Below are 18,561 nucleotides of genomic sequence, written 5' to 3' on the forward strand. Positions count from 1 at the left end.
TGTGTAGTAAATTCTGCTCCATCTGAAAGCACGTGGTGATGATTTACTGCTGATTACAGAACCGGCTTTTTTTAACAAAATGCACATGACAATCGCATTCGATTAATCGTGCAGCCCTATGTCTGAATGTTAGTAATATCCTTGCTGATACAGGAAATGAGCAATACTTGTTGTTTAAGATTTTTTGTAACCACATAGATGTACCATATAAGTCCATAAATGTCTGTATAATTATTTTTTTGCAGTTTATATGCTTGTATATCTTTGTTGATTTCTTTTTGGAAGCATTTATTCTCTGTCTCTCCACACAAAAAATCTTGAAAGAACAGACTGCATGCAGAGATAAAAGCACCTTTGCATGTTTTTATGTTTCAACAAATATCTCAAATTCTGTCTGTTTCGTTTCTCCACTTTTTCTCTCTCATCAGAGGCAGGCCAAGCACTCTGAGAACAAGCTGAAGTCGATCAAAGCTCGGAACGAATACCTGCTGACGCTCGAAGCCACTAATGCTTCAATCTTCAAGTATTACATTCACGACTTGTCTGATTTAACAGACGTAAGTACTGGGGAATGAAAAGGAGGTTCAGGGATTCTACCACAGACGAAGAAACTTTGTGTGACAAGTAGGACAGTTATAAATAGTTTCAAACTGACCTCAGGTCTGCTGGGACAGCTAAATCTGACAAAGACTGCTGCCGTTTTCATCGGTTTCTTGGTTGAATATGCATCTTTGTCTACACCTGCTTTGATCTGAGGAAATGCATAGACTCCTCAGTAAGATTTCTGTCAACGTTGCATTCAAATTTAAGCTCTTGAGACAAATGCAGGTGTGTCTGACAGGAATGAGATGTTTTAAAAAATGCACTGTGGTTAAAATGCATTCATTTCCATATCTCCCAAGTAACCACACAAACCTGTTATTTAAATACGTTTTATGAAGGACTGATTGTCAAATGCATTCGATTGAGAGAGAATGAGGAGCTTAACATAACGTCTGTGTAAAATTAGGTGGTAAAAAATGATCCTCGTAGAGAATAAGCAAAGAAAATAATGGTGGTTTAAACGTAGGTGGAGAAACCAGAGGCCTTTTCCAAAAGTGTGTGACTAAATGAAAAAGCTTTTATTTTGCATTTTTATTTCTAGTGTAGTACAAAATTATTCATTCAATTTGAGGGGATCATTTACATTAATTAAAAAATTTAATAATATTTGGATTATCCCTCTTTTCTTTTAATGACAGCAACACTCCACAAGTTTGTGTAAAACCTGATGATCATATTCTCTATCATTATTTGAGATGATATAAATAGTTCTCCTAGATATAGTTGAGAATATTACATTTTTCTTATTCATTTCACATCATTAGTTTTCTTTGTTTCAAATATTCAACATTTCATTTCCAGGTGGAAAAATATTATTATTTATTTTATTTTTTTTTTTAGAATTTTTTACCCCCTTTTATGTTATTTTGTATGAGGTAGCTGTTGTCCTACTTTTATATTAAGGTACTGTATGTCCCCCTTTTGAATATGTCAAACCATTTTTTTAGCATGAATGTCGAAGAAGTGGCACCCAGCCCTAAAACCCAGTTTTCTGTTAATCAGACTGTCTGAGAGTCTCTTTTAGATCAACTACTGTATGTTACAATGTACCTTTTTCACGTTTTGAGCACTGAGCACTGCTTCACTATTTTACAGCCCCAGCTTAAATCATTATCAAATCCTGTCAGCATCATTTATTTATAAACGGAATATCCAGCAATATTATTTTCATCTACAAAACAAAAACCTCTCTGCAGGGAGAGAGTGTTTGGGTGATATTATATGCATGCACTGTCAGCTTTTTAGACATTTCTTTGGAGGAGAAAGAACTTGACCTTGTCTGGTAAAAATTTTATCTTGTATAAAGATGTTTTTGCCCCTGCATACTGCTAACGAACCAGTGGGTACCTCTGCATGGGCTCCCCATTATGGGTCCATGTTTATTATTATTATTTTTATTTTATTTATTTATATTTATTTATTTGTTATTTTGGCATGCAAGTCAAGCTCCAAAAACCCCAAAGCAGGTTCATAAAAATGGCTGCGTCATCATTTGGCTCTCAAGTCAGTGCATAATTTGACTCTCAATTTGAGTTCTGGCACAAGAACCACACCATTTCAGTGAAAAAAGGGCATCCAAATTCTTAAAACAATCAGCAGCCTGACAGACAGAGCAGGCCATCGTGATAATGAAATAAAATGGACTTTGGAGGTTTGCAGACGCTTTGGGAGTCGAGATCTGGCAGATCTTCCAGTGACACCCACCGTCAGAACTTAAATAACCTCCCCAAGGACGCCCCAGTTCTCCACCATATTTTATTATCCAATTTAATGCATCTTTTTGCATTTCAGTTCCCCATGACTCCAGTATCAGAGTCAAAATCAAATTATGGAAATTCCTGCCAGTCTACGCTTAGCCTTGAACAACTAGGCTACAGGGCTGTTTAGCACAAGTCTTCAGAATCCAAAGCCTTATAAAGACAGCACACAGACCACCAGAGCACAGTCAGTATGAGGTCATGTAGGAATGGTCAGACACAGGGTCACAAATATTACCAAAGCCACAGTTGCTGATAGACCAGTACGTCATGCTGTGCCATTGGTGTTAATATGTTTGGAATGTCAGCTGTGAGTAAGACCTGACGTTTGCTGAAAGTGACACATCTTGACTGGTAACCGATAGGTTGTAGGTTTGAGTCTGTTCAAGATCTGTCACTTTACTTCACAGGAACTGTCTATTCAATATGTGTACTGTCACTTTACATTTTGCTACACTTTATTTAAAATGTGTCCGTTAACTGACTGCTTATGCTGCTTTTAAATTACGTTTCACAATTAAAAATGACTTTTGTATAGATTTTGTGTACTGTTAATGACAAATTGGGATGCAACTTGCCAGAAGATGCTACATATTTACATAATTTATGAGATAGTGTACTGTCTTTTTAAATTTGGCCACTTTACAGTATCAGTGTCAGTTAAGTAACTTTTTATGCTGATTTCAAAACACACTTCACAACTGAAAATAACTGTACAATATAGTTTGTGTAGATATTGTGTACTATTGATGACAAATTGATTACAACTTGCCAGAAAATGCTGCTTATTTACCTAATTTATGAGTGGATAGTCTTGCACAACTAAAATACATTATCCATCAATATTTGTGGCAGCATGGGAATGATTAAATAATAGATTAAGCATCAATTACACACCTAATGTGCATCCTTTGCTCTTCTTTTTGTTGCACTAGTGCTTAAAAGCTTCCTCACTTTGTTGGGAAGTAAGACACACCATCCGCTTTATCATTTGAATGCAGCATATATTACATAGAAAGATTCTTTGCCCATTATTTATATTTTTTCTGGGCTTTAATAGGTAACGTTTCTCTTCTCTTGTCCTCTCGTTTTCCTGTATAGTGTTGTGATCTGGGATATCACGCCTCTCTGAACCGGGCTTTGCGGACCTACCTCTCGGCCGAATATAACCTGGAGACGTCTCGTCACGAGGGTCTGGACATCATTGAGAACGCGGTGGACAGTCTGGACCCACGTAGTGACCGCCAGCGCTTCATGGAAATGTACCCTACTGCCTTCTGCCCACCCGTCAAATTTGAGTTCCAGCCACATATGGGAGATGAGGTCAGATTTAAACAAAGCCTTACCCACACACCCACATACATATGTACAAACACAGTAGCAGCCACATTGTCACCCAGTGTTTGGTTAAGTTACATCTTAACACCATGTAAACTGAGAGAACTGAGATTTTCTTAACAGTCTGTTATGCTGTAGTTTTTTGTATGTTTTCTTAAACTGCTTGTGTTGTAATTTCTATAAATGTATGTCTAGTAGTTGTACAAGTAGTAGAAATATTTCTATAAAATCAAGTTTTTTTTTATTATTGGTTGATTATTCACAAAAGTAAGAAAATAATGGAAATAGCTAAAGTTTGTCTTGGAGATTAAGAAAGAGTCAACTTAAAATTTCTTTGTTATTTTTATGTTGATATTATTTTACAGATTTGGTTTTTCACATTTGATTGAATGCCTTAAAGTGGGACAAACCAAATTGTATTACAAATTTCCTCAAATTCATTGCTAATTGTTAACTGGAGGATGATGATAGTAAGAAATAAGAAACATAAAGAAACATCTGCAATATTTCCTAATAAATTGCCCAGAGACATGGCAAAAATATCACTTTTCAACCCAAAGTAGTGGGATTATTATATAAATATAGTCTATTTATTTTAAAATATAATTTATTCCTGTGGTGGCAAATCTATATTTTCAGGAGCCATTAATGCTGTCTTCAGTGTCACATTATCCTTTAGAAATCATTTAAATATGCTGATTTCAAGAATTTCTTATTTTTATCAATGAAGAATCAGTTGAGCTGCTTAATATTTTTTTCGTGGAAAAGGCGATGCATCATTTACAGGATTCTTTGATGAATAGAAAAGTCAAAAGGACAAAATTTATTTGAAATGGAAATCTTCGTAAAATTATAAATTTTTGTTTTATTTTGATAAAAATGAATGCATCCTTGCTGCATAAGGTATTAATCTCTTTAAAAGAAAATGTACTGACCCAATACTTTTGAACTCCCATGGTACATCTACCAGCCCATCCATTAACCTCATGCTAATCTTGTCCAAAGCCGTGTTGAAGCATATGAGATCATACAGGATACAGAGTGGAGAAAAGCGTCTTAATGAAATTCTGAATTATATGTGGTCAGGACTGCTTCATATCCTTCTTTTATTGTGTATCAGCTGGCAGCGTGTGCGCAGAGCGTTGAGAGCAAATCATATTGTATTTCTCACCCTCAAGCAGTTTTGAGAGAGTGTTTATTGGATTTATCTTCCTTAATTGGCCATTTTGTCACTGATATAATGTCTGCGCATGGTTTACAACCTGTTGTTTTGCAGTCATGCCTGTACTCTCTTGGTCAATGAAACCAACTGGAATTTTGCTTTATAAGAGTCGGTTATAATGATTGTGCCAGGTGTTGGTTATTTGTTTGAATATGAGATTCCTCCTCTAGGGAGCTCTGTTCTATTAGAGCAGGATCTCTAAAGGCCCGTTCACAACAAGGATGATAACTATAATGATAGCAATAAAGATGTAGTTTTAAAAATCATTCTAAATTGAAAAGAATAGCAGAGTCAACACCAACGATAACGGCACAGTGGAACAATATCGTTGGAATCGGTCAGAGGAGAACTGGCCCCCCGACTGAGCCTGGTTTCTCCCAAGGTTTTTTCTCCATTCTGTCACCGATGGAGTTTTGGTTCCTTGCCGCTGTCGCCTCTGGCTTGCTTAGTTGGGGACACTTCATTTCCAGCGATACCGTTGACTTGATTGCAAAGATACTATTTAAACTGAGCTGGATGTTGACATCACTGAATTCAATGATGAACTGTCTTTAACTGAAAAATTTGTTTACTATTGTCATTTTGCATTATTGACACTATTTTCCTAATTAATGCTGTTCAGTTGCTTTGACACAATCTGTATTGTTAAAAGCGCTATATAAATAAAGGTGACTTGACTTGACTTGAATCACTTTCAAAGTGTTTTCCCAGCTGATGAACGATGAAAACATTGACAGCCAATCAGAATCCATCCTGCTTCAAAGAGCTTGAAATAGATGACACAACGTTGGTGGGTTATGGTTAATATTCTTTGGTGTGAACCGGCCTTAATGGTGACTATCATCTTGCTTTCTTTTAGAGCTGGGCGATAAGGCGAAAAACATTATTACAATATTCATTTACCAATAATAGAGAAGGAAATGCTTTCCACATGTTTGTTAGAGCTGGAGAATGAACGTAAACATAACTTGTTTCTTCACATTTAGTAAGCTAGAATTTAGGACCCCATTAAATTTGTTGTATTTTTTTCCATAAATTCTGTGTTAATGATTTAAAGGGGTCACATGATGCTGTTAAAAATAACATTATTTTGTGTATTTGGTGTAATGAAATGTGTTTATGCGGTTTAAAGTTCAAAAAACAAATTATTTTCCACATACTGTACATTATTGTTTCTCCTCTAAGCCCCGCCTTTCTGAAACGCGTCGATTTTTACAAAGTTCATCTGTCTGAAAAGCGAGGTGTGCTCTGATTGGCCAGCTATCCAGTGCGTTGTGATTGGCCGAATTCCTCAAGCGTGTGACGGAAATGTTACGTCATGAAATTAATTAATAAAACTTGAATAATTTAATCAATCTTCTAAAATGTAATCAAATGAAAATATAACCATTAATGTACGACAAAAGATTGCATTTTTATTTTTTGTCAAATAAGATAAAAATTTAAACTTGGATGGAAATGTAAAGCATTTTAGTATACAGTAATATATTTGTCATAATTTCTTCACTTTAAACCAAACCTTTATTTTGGCGGATTGTCGTGATGATCTTTGAGTTTCAGTGTATTTGACCGTAGTTTTTCTCAAATTAAACTATGAAAAGCTGCTGAAGTGACTCTCGGAGCAGCTCTGGAGTTCATGTGGACTGTCCTCACATATTGAGATGGCAGACTCAGCACCGGGGTGTGTTTGATTTGTGTAGTAGATGAAACTTAGGCTGATAGATTAATCCATATACAGTTTATCATAGTTATCAACATAAATGTTATCACAATCTCGATATGATATTATTTATCGCCCAGCCCTAGGGGGAGGGTAGTGGATGACGTTCCGGGTCACTAAAGACCCAATGTAGGTTAATGGCTGCTGTCATCTTTCTGTGTTATAATTGAAAGTCTGTTTGTTTTCAGGTGTGTCAGATCACGGTCCAGCCTCCAATGCAGGGAGAACTCCTCCTGAGGTTCCAGCAGCTTCAATCCCGTCTGGCCACCCTAAAGATCGAGAACGAAGAGGTAAGGTGACCCGAGCACCGCCAGAAATGGTCAGGAGCAATGGAAGTAACATTTAAAATAGATCAACATGGCATTTGCAATCAGTTTTAATCAAATCCCTCACCTATACCATCACTTTTGTGCGCTTGAGCATATCTTCCTGTTGCATTAGAGCGAGGCAGCTTTGCAATGTGTTTGCTTAATTGAGTTGGCAGGAGCTGATCGTAAAAGAGGCTTTGGGAGGACTTACAAGAAATAGTTTTTTTTTCCTCCCTGCAGAGTTTTCACTGTCCTCCAGATAACCCGAGTGACGCACAGAGAATCTTCTCTCAGTGACACCGTCTCCCTTTTCTTCCTGCAGACTGTGTCTGTCTTTTTCACATTTTATTATCTTTGCCTTCTACAAGGCTGCAACATTTGAATCAGGCCTTAAGTCGAATGCTGAAAAACCACTCGGTCAGGAAGATGGAGGAGTCTGGAATCGCTTTTTGGCTTTATCATGTCCATATTAGATGAACGATTGTCTTACATCTGCCCTCTTCTTCTCTTATCTCCTTCCTGTTATTTCTCTGCCGTGAATCTTTTTCTCAGTTTTGAAAGACAAAATCGCAATTTGGCACTGAATGTGTCCAGTGTGTGCAGTTGTTGTTCCTGCACAGATTTAACATACCTTGTTAGCCAGATCTATATACAATATTTGATGCAGCATTAGAAATGGTCAGTCCTGTGTGAATTTTATTGCTTCAGGGAGTGGTTTTGTTGTGGACCTATAGTCCTTGGTAGACTTTCCCAACAAGTTGCTGATAAATCATCTGCTGTAAAGAACGATTGCTCAGCCCACTGTCAGTGTTGTCTTGGAAGCTAAATGGTTCTGGAAAAATGGCAAGCTAACGTCTCAGGTTACTTATGTAACCATGGTTCCCTGAGTAGGGAACGAGACACTGCGTCCTCTAGGGGTCGCTATGGGGAACGCCTCAGTTCGAAGTTCCCATGAAAGGGAACTGAAATATTGCATATTGTAGCAGATTGTAAAAAACGAAAGAGGCTCATGCAATATTTTAAAAAAATGAAAATTATTGTAAGGATGTGGAGAGCCTGAATGCTGTTTGAATACATGGCAGACTTCATGTTCAACTACAAGAGAGAATTTTATTAAATAGTATATTTTTATGCATTATAGTAAAAGGAATAAGATTTGTTTTTTATTTGTTTACGGTGTTCTATTTATTTATTTTTATTTAATGCTTTTAACATTGTCTGTTCAAATAAATAATATAAAAAAAAAAAATATCACATATTTTATAAGCCTACTTTGGGCATTGCTTTGTTAAAAATACTTTTCTTTAAAGTGCGTATATTTGGTTTTGTCATTGACCAGAATTTTGAAGAACATTGTAGAATATTGAAAATATTAAAAAATAAATGTAAACAAAAAAAATGTTAAAGAAAAATAAAGCTTTTGCTAATTTTTTTTACCTTAAATTATTGGGAATAGCCATTTTAATTGACCAAACAACACTGTTATCAGTCCTAAATATTGTCTGATTGTATATTGTATATTGTTCTGTCACTAGTATTTTGCATGTGCTAAATGACAGGTGTTTATAGTGACTGGACCACTGACCAGGCTGAAAGGAAGTGGAAGGATGTGAGGTCAGGGCACTTCCTGGTTACTCCAGATGGCTTAAAGCATCTTTTGACTTCAGACTCAAGGTCTGCAATGAACATGACACAGGATACTGGACATAGTGTTGAGTTTTTGTGCAGCTGTTTCCTAGAACCTTCACTGATTCAGATGACAAAAGAAAGGATTCGAAGAATACATTATTATAGTATAACCGCCATAAACCACTCAGCTTTGCCTCGTTCTCAAACACACCTTTGTCGGACACAAAGGAAGAATATATCTGTCAATTCAAGCTTCCTGTTTCATCCTTTCATTTTTCTTCAGCAATTATCCAGCTGTCAGCTCTTCTTTTTTCCATTCTTCTTCTCAAGCTCATAATTGAATAGTGTAAATAGTGTTTGCTGTAGAGATTAGGGTGAGATTGGAGTTCTCAGAGGAGAATTGACAGTGTTATTTCTGAATTTCTGTCCCACTCCCTTTATCTTTCTCTCCTGCCCTTCTTGCCTTCTCTAATGGATATTCTGCTCACATCATACACTAAAACCCCACTAAGGCACTGCGTAGATCTCCGTAGGAAGTGTCTGTTTGTTTTGCAGGAGACAAACCTCTGGGAGGCACATCAAACGCTGGGAGATCTGTGTCCTGCTCCTGCTGCTGTGTGAAGCACTGATCGTCTGATTGCGGCCCTCTCTGCTGCCTTTGTACTGATTATCGGGCCCTTCTATTTGTGCTAATGCTGATTGCTGCAGTGCTACAGATGTGCCAGAATGCCATCTTGTTACCCCGAGTAGCTTGTTCATCAGTCTTACAGATCAAACAGTCAAAAGAATACTTATCAGCAAATAGGCGTTTCCAACCGATAAATGATTTGGTAATACATAATGCTGCATCTTTCCATATAAGTATATGTTTCATTATGTTATATAATGCATATCAGATTCATGTACATTCTGATGTGAATATATTTGCATGGCATATAGTTTCATGGCATTTCTGTCATGAGATGTGGTCTGGCAGGTATTATGTAGCCAACTTTGAATCCGGCTTAGGTAATTTTCCAATCTCACCTGCCACTGTTCTCTGTATCAGTACCTGTCTGATGTTTAGAATGTCATTATGAATAAAGTAACAAAAAGCCAAATATCAAATAATAAAAAAAGCTTATTGCTTACATAATGTATAATGATCTGCATATACAACATCAGCTAATGATCTGTTAAGCATCTTATAATGTAAAAATAATATAAGTACTGACAATGCGTTTGAAATGTCACATTTTATGAGTCAAAACTGTATCAGTGTTATTTTAGTATCGTTGATATACTATTATAGTTTTTGTTAACTAAAGTTTGTCAATTTGTTGTTTTTGTCATTTTTATTAGTTTTAGTTTTTTTTTTAGTTATTGTAGTACTTCAACTTGTTTTTTTTGTATATTATTTCAGTTAATTTTTCATTTATTTCAAGTAATTAATTTTTTTTTCTGGTTAACTATAATAACCCTGACCTGTATTTATTTATTTTTTTTATGTATTTTTTATTTACATGTACACATGAGGGATTGGCAAGCTTTTTCCCAATTTTTTTTTTATCTTGCTTTAACTACTTTTTTCTGCACATATAGATGGATGGATGGATGTATAGCTAGATTTTAATTATTTTATAAGTAATTCACACTACATACTATTTTAAAATATACACTTCGAAAGTAGGGCTCAGTTGAGTTTTTTTTTCTTTTATTATCTGAAGTCTAGTTTATATTTAGCATTCGTGTCTTTAATCTCATGAGGTTTAAAAAAAAAGCCGAAGAGCGCAGGCTTTTCAAGCAGCGTTAAAGATAATTTAAAAAAAATCCCTCTTATTTTCCACATCATTTCATTTGGACTGCTTTCATGTCCTTGAAACAGAGCTCTTCGCTTCCCCCTGCACTCAGTTTACCTCTTTGTAACCTGTTTGCCTTTTGTTATTGCTCAGCTGAGGTTGACTTTCCAAGTAAACCACATCCTACAAGACAGGTGCGGCATATCATCCATAAAGGCCCTCACCAAAACCAGACCACAAACTGTTTAACGTCAGGAGGCGGGTTTAAACCTGTGAACATCTCTGTGTTTCAGTTGCCACAATAGGTTGGTGAATCACAAGTGGAACAGTGACCTGGATCCAGACTTTTTTAGGTGTGAGTGCTGGTTTCCATTGACTTGTATGTCATCCTCTATTGATTTGAAGGATGATTCAGCCTGAAATTGACAATGAGAGATGAGCTCACTGTGTGATGAAACTGCTATAGTTTTATGCTGCGTGATACACACTGTGGTTGTGTGACATTGTCTATAGTTGTCTATATGTATCTTCTTGTGTGTTCTGCAAGAAGATTGCAGTGTTTGTGCAAACAGAAAAAGCTCTGCTTACATTCAGAACTGTGTGTGTGTGGGTACGCGTGTGAAAGAGAGCATGTCAGCATGAGAGAAATTTGCGCTTCCATACTGTGCAGCCTCTTTCAGCAGGTGAACAAATGCTTCTACTGAGCAGTTGCACCAGCTTTCAACATCTTTAACCCCATTTTATTTTTTTTTAACTCTTGCTTTCTCCTTTTTGCCATTTAATGTGGTTAAATGATTAGATCGTTGAATTATTTTTAGTAATATATATTAAACTCTCTAAATTTTATATACAATTTAATTTAAATGTACTTTCATTCATTCTGTCTTTCTTTCTTTCTTTCTGAGTGATTGCACCAGCTTTCTCATTTTCACAGTTTCATGTGGTTAAATAATTGTTTTAATGATATTAATATATACTTAAAAATGTAATTAAATCACACACATACACACAATTTTAATTACATTTTTTATGCATGTATGTGTGTATATATATATATATATATTTTATTATAAGTTATTGCTTTTTTTTTCATTATTTCCAGCTTTCAATATATTTTTATTTTTTATCTTTCCAATTTTATCTTTTTTTATCTCCTTGCCTTCTCCTTTTCACCATTTTATGTGGTTAATTTATTATGTTTTTATTAGTGCTGTCAGTTGATTATTGTCATTGGGTCCCTTTACATGATGTGCTAATTAAATAATCAAATTATAACAGTATTTATCAATATTTGCAGAGAAATGCTAATTAAAGCGTTGAATGCACATTACAAAAAGTGGCTTAATATTTTTTATTTTATTCATTAGAGCCTGTCACTGGTTTACAATTCACTTTGCAATTTGCGATCACTTTGTCAGTCTGTTCCTCTTGGGATATAAGGGGACAGACAGTTCCAGATATTTAGTACTGTGATAATGTTGCATGTCTGACACTGGAAAGATACAGAAATTAATCCTCAAGGCCATCAAATGAATGGTGGCCCCTTGGGTCATCTTCCGCTCCCCTTGCTATAAATTGATTTCTTTGGTCTGGTGTCTTGCTCAAGGCCTGCTATTAGTCACAGAGCACATGTCATGCAGGGCCTGTCAGAGATTTTTTTTTTCCACCCTTTCTTTTATTTGGTGCTTAATGTGTTTTTCTAGCATTTTTTTCCTCCTCTTATCACTCTTGCACTGACACACGTTCTTATTAATAAATGTTGCAAGACTATTCTACAGTTATATTGTTTTGGATTGTGCCTCTAATACTGTAACAAATTATAAAAATTACTCTTTGTTGCTAGTGTCTGCTACATGACTGTGTCTTTCCTACTAAAAATGTTGTCCTGTTTCAGATTAAGAAGACCTCAGAGGCCACTCTCACTACTATCCAGGACATGGTGACCATCGAGGACTATGACGTGTCCGAAAGTTTCCATCACAGCCGCTCCACTGAATCGGTCAAGTCCACCGTGTCGGAAACTTACCTCAGCAAGCCGAGCATCGCCAAGAGACGCGCCAACCAACAGGAGACGGAGCAGTTCTATTTTATGGTCAATTTTGCTTCATTAAGATTTACTAGTATTTTAAATTAAATTGGTCACTTTATTTAAATAAATTTTTTCATAGGCATGTTATCAAGTTTCATCTTTAAACTGGTGCATTTTAAGAAAGATTTGCGAAGACTTATTTATTATTATTAAAGAAATAAATGTCGAAATACATTTTCATAGATAAAATTTTCATATAATCAAGTTTCACTGCAATATAAGAAAGTCTTGCAAAAAAGTATTTAATTTTATTTTATTTTTAATTTATATATTTTAATTTAATTTTATGTTATTTAATTTTAATTAAACAAGTCACTTTATTTAAATGTTTTTCATAGGCATGTTATCAAGTACTTTAAACTGGTGCATTATAAGAAAGATTTGCCAAGATTGGTTGTTTTTGAGACGACAGACAGACAGACAGGTGCATCTCAATAAATTAGAATGTCGTGGAAAAGTTCATTTATTTCAGTAATTCAACTCAAATTGTGAAACTCGTGTATTAAATAAATTCATTGCACACAGACTGAAGTAGTTTAAGTCTTTGGTTCTTTTAATTGTGATGATTTTGGCTCACATTTAACAAAAACCCACCAAGATAGATAGATAGATAGATAGATAGATAGAACGATAGATAGATAGACAGACAGATAGATGGATGGATGGATAGATAGATGGATAGATATAATTTACTTATTTTTTATTATATTTTATTATTTTATGTTTTATTATTATTTATTTTGAGGGAAGAAAAAGCTCATTGAGTTTCATTGCTCATAACAAATATCTATGGCTGGTATGTTTTCTCAATTCACTCTCCACTGGCGGATGTGGCAAAAAAGTTAATTCTGGTGCTGTGCTTGCTCAAGTCAATCTGCTGTCAAATGTTTTTGGTCTCAGGCTGGTCTCAATCATGTCTCTTCACAGAAGTTCCGCGAGTATCTGGAGGGCAGCAATCTCATCACTAAGCTTCAGGCAAAGCATGATCTACTGAAGAGGACCCTCGGTGATGGTATTGTTTGCTTTTCTTTGTTCATAGGGTCAGCCCTTTGAACTGAAAACACACAATGATAGAGATAATTTATAACACATTTGGATCATAATCCCCTTGGCCAGTAGAAACCAGCAGGAAGCTGCTCATGTGGGTGATGCAACCTCATATTAACCTCATATTAATTAAGCGCGATAGTATGGAGGATTATAATTCCCGCATCATGTATAAATCTGCTCATCATGTTGCCTCTTCATGTTTTGGAGCCCGGGGCATTTCAGTTTTGTGTTGTGAACACTGCAGACTGCTGTCAGGGGCCGCTAAGTGAACACTGTGTGGGTGGGATCAACAAATCATGTTCCCTTGCCTAAAATCAACCGTGTCTGTTTTTTAAAGATTGTAGGCAGTAGTCTGCCTGCTGCATACTGACACTTCGATGAAATATTTTTATAGCTAAACGGGTACCTGTAATTCAAACGTAGAATTTCTCTTAAAAATGTACCAATGTACTAAAGGTGTATGTGTGGATGTCCAGTTCCAGACAGATAGCTGACTGCATGTGCTCTACTGAGCATAAACAAAAGCCTCCCCTGGGCCTCTGAAGAACAGTGTTCTCACATTCTCTCTTTCTCTCTCTCTCTCTCTCTCTCTCTCTCTCTCTCTCTCTCTCTTTTACTCAATCTGACACTTCGATGAAATATTTTTATAGCTAAACGGGTACCTGTAATTCAAACGTAGAATTTCTCTTAAAAATGTACCAATGTACTAAAGGTGTATGTGTGGATGTCCAGTTCCAGACAGATAGCTGACTGCATGTGCTCTACTGAGCATAAACAAAAGCCTCCCCTGGGCCTCTGAAGAACAGTGTTCTCACATTCTCTCTTTCTCTCTCTCTCTCTCTCTCTCTCTCTCTCTCTTTCTCTCTCTTTTCCTCAATCTGTTTCTCACACAGGTTACCGACCTGAGTATGCGACTACAAGGTAAAAAATGTTCTCTGCCCTATTCAGTTTGTCTTGTTTGGTATCGTCGTCAGCACATAAAGTGTCAGATGTAATATTAGTTTGTTAACATTTCTCTCAAAGATTACAAACAAAATGTGGCATGAATGAGATCAGTTCTGTCTGTCTTCTGTCTATCCATCCTACTGTATTTATCTGTTTTTTTTATATGTCTGCAAATCTGTCTGTCGATCTATTTATCATTCTATCTATCGTTCTATCTGTCATTCTGTTTTGTCTGCAATTCTGTCTGTCATTCTGACTATTGGTTTGTCTGGTGTTCTGTCTTTTATATCTATCAGTTGTTCTGTCGTTCCATCTGTCATTCTATCTATCATTCTGTCTTTCTATATATGATTCTTTTTCTGTTCTATTTTTCGTTCTACTGTTCTAGCCGTCATTCTTTCGTTCTATCATTCTACCTGCCATTCTGTCTGTCATTCTATCTATCAGTCTGTCTGTTAGTTATGTTGTTCTATCTATTAGTTCTGTCTTTCTGTCAGTTCTGTTTTCATTCTATCTGTCGTTCTGGTCGTTGTTCTGACATTCAATCTTTCTATCGTTTGTTCTGTTGTTCTATTAGTCATTCTATCTCTGTCTGTCATTATATTTATCATTCTATCAGTTGTTCTATCTATGTATCTGTTGTTCTTTGTAGTTCTATCCTTCTCTCTATCTATCAGTCTATTCATTCTATTGGTCTGTCATTCTATCATTCTGCTTATCACACTGTCATTGTATCGTTCTATCTGTTATTCTACAGTTCTAACTGTCTATCATTATATCATTCTATAAATCATTTTTTATCAATCTTTCTATCTATAGTTCCTTTCATTGTCCTGTATTTATAGGTACACTATACATACTATCTCTATATATACAGCATATAGTGATAAGGTCCGAACAGTAGACCAAATGCTTTAGGCTGCTTAATTCAACACAATGCTTTGCACCAATAGTGCTTTTTTATATTCAACCTCTCCCAGAATTCTTACAGGGCACAGTTTAAAAGCATGTGAAAAAGCTCTCCTCTTGAGTAAGGGGCAAGTTTACTGTATTCCTATAGACATTGAAGAGGGAGCTGACAACATTCTGAAATTTAACTCAGATTTTTCGGTATAACCCCATACGATCTTTTCTTTAAAACACCAGCTGTCCAGGCCAAGCCAAAAGATTTCGTGCTTGGACATCTCTCGCACTCCCACTGCCTGCTGTTCCCAGCAGACCTGCCATTTCCATGACCTTTGATGTGTGGTGGAAGTGAAGTTTATGAACAGGACATTGGTGTGTGTGCAGACCACTGAACCAGGCACAATGGGAGCTTACCTCTTACCCCAAATAACCTGAAATCACATGTCCACAACTTCATTTTGTCTCTCAAACAGAATTGTTCGATACACTGTACTGTATTTGCTAAAGCTTACAACAGGTTCAAGATTAAAAGTATAAACATCTCTTTATAGGCCTCCCAGTCTTCCTCCTAAACCGTTTGGCACACAGAGGCCCAGGCCACACTCTGTATTTAACGTTAAGCTGTTTAATGGCAATTTGGAGTCATTTGTTAAGGTACTTAGAGCTTTGGGTGCCATACTACCTGCACTGAATACCGCCGCTTGAAGCCATAATGATCCACGGCTACTTGCTTCTACTTGACTGATCATTATGGCTGGGGAAGGTTTTAAACAGAGCAGAAACGGAGGTGTGTGTGGGTGTGTGTACACATAAAGCGAGATGACGGCGATAAAGTGAGCTTCAGGCATCAACATTCACACAGATGCCTCAGGGCAGCATGAAAGCCTCTTAAAGGGATAGTTCACCTAAAAATATAAAAATCTGTCGCGTGTTGTTCCGAACCTGAACTTTCTCTTCTGTGGAACGCAACAGAATGTTCTAGAATGTTCACTCAGCTCTTTTCCATACAATGAAAGTGAATACTGAAGACAGGTGTTGTAAAAAGAGCCTTATAAGTCGATTTGATGGCTTTGTGTGAGAGTGAAATTTAAGTTTAAACTTGGCAAATCACACAGTTATGAGACATGAGAATTAAAGGAGTGGTTGATCAGCTTTTTTCGAAGGGTTGATTGTGTTTATGGGGTGCAGGGTAACGTGTTCATGCTTCGTTTTTTTTAAAAACGCATTATTTTCACATATTTTACCTTTCTTCTAAATACGCGATGGGCTCAGATTGGTTAGCTGGCCCAGTGTGTTGTGATTCGCTGACTGCCTAGTGCACATTGTACGGAAACGTCACGCCCCCTTACCAATACGGGTAGTTGCATGTTCCCGGGGGCAGAGTTTATGCAAATATCGGGAAGAAGCTCGTTGTAGTCCCTACCAGCCTTTTTTGTAGTCCTTAAACAGCGATTTCTTTAAAAGAAAATCTCTCCCTTTGCATTGAACTTAGAGCGTCGTAACTTTGCAGACGTTTATGCTCTAACAGCTACATTATACACTGACTAAAGTTAAAAAAGTGAAATAATCAACCACCCCTTTAATGCTGTTTGACATCATTGACTTAAAGCTTTGATTTTTAGCATAAAATGACTTAAATTTCCATCTGTTGTGCACATCAAACTGTTGTATGTCTTCAGACGTCTTGACATAAATAGCACATGTCATGTTGACCACTTTTATGGTGCTTTCATGGTCATATTTGGAGTTCATCGCCATCTAGCTATATTCAATTTTGTTGAATGAGGAAAAGAGTGACTTGTATTTGTTTATTTTTGGGTGAACCATGGAAAAAAAGCAAGTCAAAAAAGTTTGGAACGATGTAAGGGAGAGTAAATGGTGACAGATTTTTGCTTTATTTTTGGTGAACTACTTTTTCATTACCTATAATTTAAGCAAAATTTGTGTCAGCACGCCCCCTCTTTTTCTCTCTGTGAGGCTGGAGCTAATGGTGTCATTGGAAGACTAATAATGATTTTGTAGGCTGTTGTTGGTGGCTTGTAGTGCTGGGACCAAATAACCTGGGGATCGCCTCTTTCTCTCTGTTTTTCTGCTCTCTCACTCTCTGGCTCTCTGTCCTGTCATTCATCTGTTCATAGTCGTGGACGTCGGAACTCACACACAAGGCACCAGGTACAGAAACAGTCGGCTTGTGCTGATTTGCTCATTGCTGCATGTCTGTCTAAGCTTCCAGTAGTTCAACTTCCAGTCACCTTTGCTTAATTCTAAGGAGTTGTGAACCATGTACAGTGATGTCTGAATGTCTGAAACCACACTGATTCTGGAATTTCTATTTAAAACCGGAAACGAGGAAACTAACAATAATTATCATTTAAAATAAAATAAAATAAATATTTATATATATATTTATTTTTTCTATTAAAATTTTCAGTCAAATTGTTATGCTGACATAATTTAGTACAAAATTGTCCCTTACAAATGATCAGTATGCAAAATAGAAGCATTTTCACAAGTGGTCTCAGACTTTTGGACCCCATAGTATATGTGTCCATGTGCTTGACATAAGAGTTCATCCTTTTTGGCTTCAGTGACCCTAATGCACACAATTATGATTTATTGAATTTAATGGAGAGAATTTCCCACAAATTAAATAACTTTTTACAATTAATAATAATAATTTAATAATATTTTCATGCTAAAATTGTATAGTGCTTAACACAGGCCAGAAGGTAATTCATAGAATTAAGATTCTATTAAATATTAATATTAAAATTTGAATACTGCAAAGAACATGTGAAAAATAAGGAAAGAAATGGATAATTTAAAAAAAGCATTATGACTAATTATTGGATTATTTTAATCTTTTTGATATAAATTAAGCAATTTAAATATGAAGTAAAAGTGCTGCACAATAGTGCAGAGTTAGTTTTCCAGCATTCCTTGTCTTTTCCACCTCTGTTTCGATTATGATTTATGATTTTTGTATCAGTATCAATAATTAAACGGGTTCATGGCAGTACATTTTGTATTCACCATATTGCACTGATAATAGCTGTGAAATGTAGTGCCTGTGAGGTCTGCCTCTGTTCCTGGCACTCTCACAGTGTTCGGACTTGGCACATTCTCTAGGTTAAAAGCAGATAACAGCATTTTTAAAAACTTGTAAGATAGAGCCCTGCCAAAAAATGAACGAACAGCTCTAACCGCACACAACAG

At 36.2% G+C, this 18,561-nt stretch overlaps 1 protein-coding gene across 5 annotated transcripts in view; it reads left to right on the forward strand.

Moving 5' to 3' along the window:
• The window catches only part of LOC107670373 (SLIT-ROBO Rho GTPase-activating protein 1-like), a 114,866-nt gene that overhangs the window by 71,580 nt on the left and 24,725 nt on the right, over nucleotides 1–18,561 (forward strand). For 3 of the 5 annotated variants that reach the window (XM_016462947.1, XM_016462950.1, XM_016462946.1), the window contains exons 6-12: nucleotides 429–557; nucleotides 3,462–3,683; nucleotides 6,829–6,930; nucleotides 12,250–12,447; nucleotides 13,372–13,456; nucleotides 14,388–14,415; nucleotides 15,897–15,999. In XM_016462947.1, the coding sequence (XP_016318433.1) occupies nucleotides 429–557; nucleotides 3,462–3,683; nucleotides 6,829–6,930; nucleotides 12,250–12,447; nucleotides 13,372–13,456; nucleotides 14,388–14,415; nucleotides 15,897–15,999 (867 nt within the window). Of the gene's footprint in view, nucleotides 1–428; nucleotides 558–3,461; nucleotides 3,684–6,828; nucleotides 6,931–12,249; nucleotides 12,448–13,371; nucleotides 13,457–14,387; nucleotides 14,416–15,896; nucleotides 16,000–17,483; nucleotides 17,518–18,561 lie in introns of all 5 variants that reach the window. The other 2 variants (XM_016462949.1, XM_016462948.1) reach the window with 1 other exon arrangement.

This window comes from Sinocyclocheilus anshuiensis, unplaced genomic scaffold (genome assembly GCF_001515605.1).
Source record: "Sinocyclocheilus anshuiensis isolate Anshui unplaced genomic scaffold, SAMN03320099.WGS_v1.1 scaffold949, whole genome shotgun sequence".
Lineage (NCBI taxonomy): Eukaryota > Metazoa > Chordata > Actinopteri > Cypriniformes > Cyprinidae > Sinocyclocheilus > Sinocyclocheilus anshuiensis.